We start from the raw sequence: 10467 nt of genomic DNA on the forward strand, positions 1-10467 counted from the left end.
ATGGTGGTTCCCCGTATGAGCCGCTCGCCAACTTGCTTGTTGGTGATGTAAAAAGTCCTCAACTCAGTACAGTCGAGTCATATCGATAGCATTTCATAACTTAGCATATTTCCAAGGAGTCTTGTAAGTAATATATATAAATCTATTTGAACTTGTCGGGTAATGAAGACAGTCTGTGCGTCCTGCGATCCACTGATGGTGCTGACTGCATGCCGTTGTGTGATGACTTTGCATGCACGAAGCACGTCACAGGGAGAAAATAGTTGTGCACCCAGTTGCACAATTAACGGCTGTAAGCCAGGAGTAATATGGCTAGCCAAGGCTGGACCAAAGATCGAATTAAATCTCGCAGCTCAGAACGTCAGTAAGAACATTTTGTTCTCTTGGACAATGGACAAGAATGGTGGGAGGGACATTGTTGAAGTCAGAGAAACAACTCCAAAGATGGAGATTCTTTGATTTGAATAGACTCACATGCTTCGCATTCTCCCTGATTCCAATCAAAGAACCTTCATTGTTTTATTGTTTCTGCGAGCGGAACCCAAATGCCCATTAAGCAATTTGCTATTCAACTAGTTTTCTCTTACAACGTTGTCAACATTCCACTAAAATCCGCGTGCATACTTCGGGCAAAAGCAAAGCAAATTTGGCCTCACGAAACATTTGCAGCGAAATTCGCCAAGTCTAGTTGAAATGTGTTCAGCTGTTGCAAATCTACAGCGCGAATATTTTGACCTGACGTGACGAAATTCTCGCTCTTTTACGCTTTTATTCGTAGAAAGTGTAAACCACAGTTTTGCATTTTATTGTGAAATACTTCCCTAGGTTACCAGCTCGGCGAGATGGTCACTTGGGCCAGGCCGGAGTATATAGGCCCCCCTTATCTATAGTCCGTATCTGGAGGTTCTGAAACGGAAATCAATTTGCTTTCCGTTTATTGATCCAGCCTCTTACTGTTCTGAGTGACCAACGCTCAGTAAAAGCAGAGCGATAGTTCAAGCCAAGTGACTGGCGGACGGACGGACGGACGAATAAACACATCTAAATTCAACAATAAAACAGGCCCGTGAACGTATCTGGCAAAATCAAAAGGTTCATTTAAATACCGAAGAAGTCCTGCCGACGCCAGGCTACGACCCCGCCCTTACTAAGCGGAGGCCTTGTACCAACAAGTAAACCAGGAATTAGTCGAGGCCGGCCATTAACAATAACAGCTTTGCAAGTGTTTTACGACCGCAATCATAACCAGTGATGAATATCTTATGGCTTATTCCGAAGGATTTAATTGACGACGATTCACTTCTCTCATCGTTTATAAAGAGAACCAGCATAGATCTAGTGCATTTAAACGCAAAATGTCCGTATAAATCAAAGCACCGTACTTAAGACCAAAGAAGTGGCGAATAATACACCCAAACACCTGCATATCTATCTACCTATAGGTACCAGCATAATACACAGCGACGGAAGACATAAATTGTCCTATTTTTTACATGCCTGGGTATCGTTGGTCACACGGATCACAGTAAATTAATAAATGCTATACGACCTCTCAAGGTTTCTCATCCTCCGGCATGTTGCAATATTGCAATGTTTGCAGATAAAAGTTGTCAATTGCTCCAAAACATATTTCTACGAAACACTGCACAAGCCCTAGCAACACAAAAGCACATGATGGTAACCATGACGACAATGATTGCTATAACATCCAGCAGGTAGTACTGAACGAACGATAGTTGCATAGCGCGCGGCTTAAGGTGATCTGTACCGTGTCGCACGGCATACTCCACCCAGTACGCCACCTCTTCCAGCCCTGTCATTGGCGAAGCTCGATCGCGGGCCATCGCAGACATGCGCAACGCGGTTTCCTTGTACCTGTGAATGCAAATGGGAAATAGAGGAAAAAGAAGGGCTGAGGTTGGCATTGCAATGACCTCTTGATTACACGAGGAAATCAAGTCCGATTTTCAAACTGTTAAACGGAAACAGAAAGCGTTTCCAAGCAATGTGAATTCGAAATTATAGGCACTCCCACCTTCATTCGTTTTTAAAATCCTTTCATACCGATTGTAATCCAAGGCTAGAATACGCTCTTGGAATTTGAAGATGATGTCAAACTCACGTTTTGTTATAAATGACTTCCACTGTAGCTTCATAGATAGATCGTTCTGTCAGCCGGCGAACATCAAGAAGGACGGCCATTCCTTTCGAGTGTAGTCTCACAACGTTATCCATTTGGTCCCCGAAGACTGGGATTCCCACAACTGGAACGCCGTGGTAAATGCATTGGTGTAGACTGTTCAAGCCTCCATGGGAAATAAAAGCTCTCATATTTGCGTGACCTGCAGACAGAAGGGGGAATGGACTGAGTCATTTATTGACGATTTATTTTATTTACCCTGGGTAGAAAAAAACCCACGCGTTTATTACATCTTACCAAGCAGATCATTTTGTGGTAACCACTTGACAACCTTGGTGTTGTTGCCTAGAGTCTTGGGCAGTTTTCCACTGTAACTCCAGGCCACCTTCTGGGAAAGCAGCGCTAGACTTGAGGCGATGCTCTCAGCTTGTTGGTCCGTCAGTTCATCGCTTATCAGAGTGCCCAATGTCATAATGACAATACCATGTTCACCGGCGCCATCAACAAACGACTGCCACTCCTTTTAGAAGAATAAACAGATCATTCACATTAACGGACCAGCTTTTTCAAAATTGTAGATGTTATACAGATTAAATATGAAAGGGGTACAGAGATATTCATTAGGACAATGCCATGATAGCACACAGTGGCGGCGGATAGGAAACAGCACCGTTTTAGATGGGAGACTGGTTCAAGACAAGGCAAGCCCGGTAAGATACTGAGGCAATCCGGTATCAGAACGAACACGTTTTGACTCAAAAACCCCTACTGTTAATGCCTAACACTCGGCGATCCACCCCGGTGCTCTTTGCAAGGGCTTTCCGCGAACATCTCCGACCATCTTGACACACTGGTGAAGGTATATGGGTCATTTCATGATGTTGGGGCACAATTTGTGACGGCGTCCTTGTTACATGGGCAACTGTTACCATCTGTCATGACCAGTAGAGTAGGTCATTTACTCGCTAAAACTAACACACATTTCTGTATTTAGCCTTGCAAGATGTTCATCAATTTGGAATCCACATGCAGAGAAATAGCTGTTCATTTTTACAGAACCTCAATAATGAAATGAACATCGTCACAATTCTTGCCCCAACCTCATGGAATGACCCATACATCAAAATCGTATCGTGAAGCGAGTTACCTCATCAAGTGGTTTGGAAGGACCCGTCAGGACACCGCCGACGAACTTGACGTGTGGACTGAAGGGTCGTGGGAAGTCAAACACAAAATCGGAGTTGAAAATCCACATGGCCGCTTCGGAGAGGAGCTGGCCAAAGTTGGCATCTGGTCTGATGTTGCGCTTACGCAAAACATCGTCCATTGGTGTCAGCATGTAATGATAATAGAAGTATCCCGTGACCAAGTATAAGAGGGCGTTTGTTGTGCGTTCTCGGAAAGTCATGACATCGGTGAGCGAGCTCAGACGTTCGGGCATGTAGGCTGAATAACTTGGGTTGAAAGCAAAGCGGTCATGCTGCGATGGTACCATAGAAAGCACGCTGTAGTGAATGCACGGCACGTTCAGAACTTGGCTGAGAATTACATGGTATAAAGGCACCATATCACCGATTATCATGTCAAATCCTACTGTCTTTAGATTCTCGATAACTTCCTTGTTTCCAAGCATGTCGTTGATGACGAAACTGGACGCTTTGAAGACGTCAACCTTTTTGCCACCGAGGCGCTTTTCTATCTCGCGATCCTCGGCTTCAGTACGATACTGCAGGGCCGAGTTGGCCTGGCTGTACCGCAATTGCTTAAAAATGTATCGCCGAAGGTAAATGTCTGCGTCCTTGTGGGACACAGACATAAGCTTAAAGAAAACGATTCTAATCTGATCGGGGATTTCTATACGGCCATGCACGTATGTGTTGTAGGTCTCCTCTTCGATAATGAGCCAGACTCTATTTCCTCGTGCGGACAAAGTCTTAGCAATCTCCAACCCAGAGATCAAATGACTGGACATTCCAGCGGTAGCAGCGACCAAAATCTTGCTTCCCAATACCGGTTGGAATATTATTGTGCTTAAAACAAGGAAACCTACGGCCCGAAACACAACCATAGTGAATTACTTCAACTGTTGTACAGAAGAGTTTGTAGCACACTTTTCGCCTGGTACCCCTGTCTCTTCTGAAGTGATCTCTCTCCCTTCATTCCTCAAATGTGGGCTGTTTTATCCTAGGTTCCGTGTTTGCTTAGCATAATACAATATACCCATAAATATTTCAATGCTCGCCGCATTTTAATATTAAAATTTACAATTTTGAATTGAACTTTAACCCTTTCTTGACTTTTGGGTTGTGTCCAATCGGAATACGAATTTTACTGTTCATTTTAGTTTGCAAATCCTGGCATATAAGGTAGGGCCAGTTCAATGCAGATTTAACGGATTCAAAAACGGGGTTAAAATTGGTAATGATAAAATAATGGATTTAACAAATTCACATTTTACCCAGTTAACTTGAAGTAAATACTTTGTAAACGACTTGAACTATGCCTTCTGATAGTTTTAACAACAATTCATGACCAAAACAAGTAATGGACGTTGGAATAAGCAGTACTTTACTATACCATGCAGGTTATTAATACTACGTAGCTGGTATTTCCGCGTCTAATTACAACACAGGGCGAAGATTCAATGCACGGCCAGGGCTACTACTTGAAAGAAGTGAAAACAGATTAATCTGCCGGAGGAGGAAGGGCAGGTTAATTTTTTGATATCCTTTGCAACATTTCAATCTATACCCTTCGCTGTTGGATTTTTTGGTGCTTACTTTAATTATTCGCCTTCACGGCACGTAGGATACAACAAATTACATAAGATTCGACTGGTAAAGCACCCAACTCATGCTTTCACAATGGACTGAGCGAAGAAGCCTGTAAGTGACTCTGAAATCGCAAGACTGATGATGACATACTCAAATATCTAACTTCTCATGGAGTCACGTTTATTGTGTACTCTCTACACGTGTAAATGCGTCAATGTAAAGCTCCATGTGGGCACTCCACTCCAATGTACTCCATGCATAATCAAACACTCCGTGAACTGAAAATGACACTACTTAATACATATTTGTAAAATTAGTAATGCCAATTAATTATCAAACAATGTACCCGTCGGATAGATGGATTCAGCCGTGGTTAAGTCTTGTCTCATTCCCGTACATTTAATGTTTGTATAGTCCTTGTCCTTGTCACTCCCAGGTCGGGGTACAAAAGCTTTTAGCCTCACCTAGTTATCTAGATGTTGCCCTCTGTTTTTGTGCTCAAGTGTTAATATTAATTGTTCAGTGTAATAATTTAATTGTTTAAATGCATTTTGAATCTAATAACGTACATTTTGTCATAATCAAATGGGACAAGATTGCACACATGATAGGGAGAGACTGCAGACAAAAATTCTACTTGTGCTCAAGAACCAGTCGTAAATACTGTTAGGACCTAAATACATGTATATAGTAGACATGATTCAAACCCCCCCAGCAGCAGTACATTTAAACTGAGCTGTTCCTGTGGTGAACCAGTTATAGCGCCCTCAGGATCGAGAACTGCCTCCCTCACGCCGCGCTCGTGCAAATAGATTTGACACTCACCAAGAGCCTATACTCCAGCCTGGCCCAAGGGACCATCTCGCCGAGCTGGTAACCTAGGGAAGTATTCCACAATAAAATGCAAAACTGTGGTTTACACTTTCTACGAATAAAAGCGTAAAAGAGCTAGAATTTCGTCACGTCAGGTCAAAATAGTTGCGCTATGAATTTGCAACAGCAGAACATAATTTCAACTAGGAGAATTTCGATGCAAATGTTAGGTGAGGCCAAATTTGCTTTGGTTTTTGCATTTGCCTGAAGTATGCACGCGGATTTTAGTGGAACAAGGAAAGTTGACAACGTTGTAAGAGAAAAGTAGTTGAATAGCAAATTGCTCAATGGGAATTTGGGTTCCGTTCGGTTGATTGGAATCAGGGAGAATGCGAAGCACGTGAGTCTATTCAAATCAAAGAATCTCCATCTTTGGAGTTGTTTCTCTGACTTCAACCACGTCCCTCCCTCCACTCTTGTCCATTGTGCAAGAGAACGAAATGTTCTTACTGACGCTCGAACTGTGAGAATAGATTCGATCTTTAATCCAGCGTTGGCTACAATCCTGGACAAATCTCGTTGAAACATGCCTCCCCCCTCGCCCCCTGTCAATGTTGTTTGTCATTGAGTAAGCCGGGCCGAATCTTGGTCCAATAAATGACCGCAACATGTCACTGAGTTGAAACATTTTGTGCAAGTTCCTATGGGAATGTCTCCCAAGTGACCCATTTTCGGTAATTATAATATCCTAAGTAATTGTCTGTACGGTTATCAAAGTCATCACTCTACACATGCTATTCTTAACTTTGTCGATAAAGTAACAAATGCTCTAGATAACTCTGAGCACACTCTAGGGATATTCCTTGATCTTTCAAAAGCATTTGATACCATTGACCATGATATCTTGCCATATAAACTCTATATGTCTCATTATATCTTGCTATATACTCTATATATCTCAGTACGGTGTACGTGGGGTAGCCCTGGAGTGGCTCAGAAGTTATCTTTCAAATAGCAATACATTTCTGCAAGTAGCTTAATTCAACTCGAATGACTCTAAAATGTGGGGTTCCACGGGGGTCAATATTGGGTCCGTTGCTTTTTCTGATCTACATTAATGATTTTGTTGCATCATCCCATGTATGTTCATTCATCTTATTTGCTGATGACTCCAGTTTATTTATTTCGAATAGCAATCTTTCAACCCTCGTTAATACAGCTAATCATGGGCTGAGATTTATTTGTAATTGGTTTGCAGTCAACAAATTGTCTCTTAATATTAAAAAAACAAATTTATGTTATTTAGTACACCTGTTATAAACTTCCAATAGACATTAAAATAATGTGTCCATGGAAAAAGTCGATTGTATTAAATTAATTTCTGGGACTTTATATCGACTCTAAATTAACCTGGGTCACACATGTAGACTACCTTTCTAAAATTATTGCAGGAAATATAGGAGTTATCAATAGAATCCAACATTTCATCCCTCCTGTAGTTTTAACTTCCCTTTCCCATACTTCAATATCATTGTATCTTAATAATGGTGTTCTCGCATGGGGAGCATCCTCCCTAAGTAATCTTCACAGACTTTTTCCTTTTTCAAAACGAGCCGTATGAACTTTACTGATTTCAAGGCTCATACTGATCCTTTATTTTCCAAACATAAGATGTTGAAAATCAAAGACATTTACTTTCACCAGTTAGGATCCCTTATGCATTAATTTGTTACTGGTTCCGTACCATCTTCAATTAAACTGCTTTTCACCAGGAATCTAAATGTTAATGCTCATTATACTCGTCAAAGTGCAAATTTTCATCTGTCATTAATGCGTACATCTTTGGCTAAAAAACAATCAAAAATGAAGGACCAAGATTATGGAACTCTTCGAATGAGAATCTGAAAGCCTCATATTTAATGATTGGTATTAATTATTATTGACTGTTGAATTGATTAGCTTTATAATATAATCTCCTAGGGTTCTTATTCTCTTATTTTTTATTTCAAACTTAGGTAATTGGTAACTGACATGCAGAGTAAGTGTCTTGTCTGTCTAGTGTTTGTCTTTTGTGTGTGGTAATTAATTAACAGTAACTATAAATGCTTTAAAGGCCCACAATCATAAGCTTTGCTTTTTAGTGGATACCTCCACAGCTTTCCCCGTATTTAAATAGTGTCTGAAAATTGAGATTGTATGTATGCAAAACTGTGGAAATAAATGAACAAAACAGTGCACAATGCGGAACAATATTATCTGGGAAGCATCGATAGGCAAGTTTCCAAAAGATCGATTTGTTCTGTAAAGTTATACCGTGATAATTAATGTTATCTTTCATGGATATTTAAAACAAAGACTTAAAGGTAAGGTTAAACTGAAATTAAATTGCCACAAAGTTTGAAAAGAAACACACAGAGTAGAAGAATAAAATTACACGGTAAACGTTCTTGCCAATTTCGTGCGATTTCATGGGCGCGTATTTAGTGCAGTGCACCCGTGTCGGTCCGTGGTAAGAGCGGGAAGGCGCTGCCTCAAAAACTCAACTAATCGAGGTCCTGCAGTTGCCGCGTGCTTCTTATATAGCGCCACCAACCTATGTATACTGGCTTACATCAATAGCTGTATTCAACGCCAAAGAATACCCAGCTCCATGTTGCAGGTTGTACTTTCATTCGGTACCTTCACCTGAATTGGCTTCAGGATTCACTGTTTGCTCGAGCGGAGGCTAACTCGGCTTTTATAGTTAGTCTCCTTAACTTCCCCTCATTATTCATGAGTCATGACAACAGGCAATTCATTAGGAGATATTTCCATGAAATTATGTGTGGACTAGTTGTATGTTCAATGAAATGAATTTTACTGTTAATGCAGATGAGATCACCTTCAACTTGAATGAAGAATACTGACCACCACCAGCTTTTTTCACTTCGACTTTTCTTTTGTTAGGTAGGCCTACACATTTTGAACTACTAATGCATGTGCCATCATCTCTGACAATCCTCCATTTGAATCTGTACTTGATTATAATGATTAAATTGCTTCTTCAAAATGGGAAAGGAATGAGGATCAGTGTGAGCTGGGTTATTTTGGTCTATCTCGCACCGAGACTCTACGTCCCCCTGCAAGGACTCGGCTGTAGGCCTACTACCATAGTTGCAACTTGAATTGGGCTTGACATTGGCCTAAAGATAAAGACACATAGGCTTATCAAGTCCTGGTCTAGACTAGGACCAGACTACTGGACTCCCAGTAGACTGGCCTCAGTCTTGAGCTAACCAAGGCTATGTTGATATTTGGCCTAGCCTCCAAATCCAATAGGCTTTGGTTGGTTGGGCCTAACGTTAGGCCTACTTTGTTACGTTCTGATGTTGGACGTGTTGATCAACAATGGTTGAGGGCCTACTGTTTGATCGGGCTCTTGTTTCACAAACAGCAAAAAAAAAAAATCTCAAACTATACTTGTTCATTGGAAGAAAAACTCACAAATTGTGGCTGGTAAGGCGAGCCGAAGGCTGTACTTCCTGAGGAAACTTACGGAGTTCTGAGTGGACAACAGTACCATGGTTCTGTAGTCGGTAATACAGAACAACGTTCTTACGTTTAGCTTTTTGTGTACCTTTGGCAACCTATGATCACAAGAAAGCATTAAGAAGCTTGAAAGACCAAGGAAAATTGCTCAACGAGTAATCCAAACAGATCTTCCTTCTATTTGTAGTTTGTATGAGAAACGCATTCTTTTGAATATTCATAGTATAACGCATGATCCCACACACCTACTTCACGCTTGTTTTAACTACAACTGGTCAGGTATTCGACTGTGTTCCTAAGACAAGTCGTTGTCGTTTCACGCAGTCATTCCAAATGCCATCCATGCTTTCAATAGCAACGTAAAACGAGAAGTTAAGGTTTTCATTGTTACTGTGACGTAATCTGTTATCTACTAAGCGCGTCTCCCACTGTAGCGTCTTGAAGGAGTTGTTTATGGGGTTCCCAGCGTTCGTACTGCTTTCTGTTTCTTTTTAAATATTTCATCCTGTAATATCATCCAAAGGTTAGGCTGTAGGAATGTCTTTGGTAATTGTATACTTAGTATTTATTTGTTTTAATTTTTTGTCTTTTTGAGGTTAGGGTGTGTTGTGTCAGTTTGTGAGTGTAAGTTTTGCTAGTATCTTTTCTTCATTTATAATATAAAATTTGACTGTTCGACTGAATGTGTTACTGAACCCTGGCGAAGAGGGCTTTGCCATGAAATTCTCTCTCTTTCTTGGCGCAGGAGGCCAATTAACTAGCTTTAGGCCAAACCTATAAGCTCTGCTACCGCCTTGCCGGATTCAAACATTTCAATTTTTAAAGTTCAACACGGTAATAGCACGGCTTTAACGCAATAGCACGGCTTTAACGCGATTCAGCTCAGCAAATTTATTCGACACGGCAAGCCCTTTAGCATGTATCGTTTCACCAAATGTGCATCATTGGATTACTTATTAAGTAATTTACGTGTTGACTCGAAGATTTATCAACAATTTGGCTCTAATGATTGTCTGATTATCTAAGGAAAGGAGACAGCTATAATTCCTTACACATATAATTATGCAAGTCTTGGCCACATGTTCGTTTAACTTGTTTGATTGGTTGTGCGTGTGTTGAAATTGCAAGTCTGCTATATACATGTAACTGTGCCAAGGTGTAATCTGCTTAATTAGGTTTTCCTTTTCCCTTTCTTGGTATACTGGGGGGGGG

The 10467-nt window shown here is 41.0% G+C and overlaps 1 protein-coding gene across 1 annotated transcript; it reads right to left on the reverse strand.

Moving 5' to 3' along the window:
* Positions 1 to 399: 399 nt before the first annotated feature.
* Positions 400 to 4283, reverse strand: LOC110983588 (UDP-glucuronosyltransferase 2C1-like). Its single transcript, XM_087145654.1, has 4 exons — positions 3288 to 4283; positions 2438 to 2660; positions 2123 to 2342; positions 400 to 1875 (listed from the first exon to the last, which is right to left on the reverse strand). Exons 1-4 carry the CDS (start codon positions 4206 to 4208, stop codon positions 1611 to 1613), a joined length of 1629 nt encoding a protein of 542 aa, XP_087001780.1. The 5' UTR covers positions 4209 to 4283; the 3' UTR covers positions 400 to 1610.
* Between the last annotated feature and the right edge of the window lie 6184 nt (positions 4284 to 10467).

Source organism: Acanthaster planci, linkage group LG14 (assembly GCF_054643075.1).
Source record: "Acanthaster planci isolate LZ-2023a linkage group LG14, COTS_SCS, whole genome shotgun sequence".
Lineage (NCBI taxonomy): Eukaryota > Metazoa > Echinodermata > Asteroidea > Valvatida > Acanthasteridae > Acanthaster > Acanthaster planci.

Coding starts and splice junctions, on each gene's coding strand:
- LOC110983588 (XM_087145654.1), bottom strand. CDS start 4,208: ATGGTTGTGTTTCGGGCCGTAGGTTTCCTTGTTTTAAGCACAATAATA. Junction 2,343..2,437: donor ACCACAAAATGATCTGCTTG/GTAAGATGTAAT, acceptor TTCTGTCTGCAG/GTCACGCAAATATGAGAGCT. Junction 1,876..2,122: donor GAAGTCATTTATAACAAAAC/GTGAGTTTGACA, acceptor TTGCATTCACAG/GTACAAGGAAACCGCGTTGC.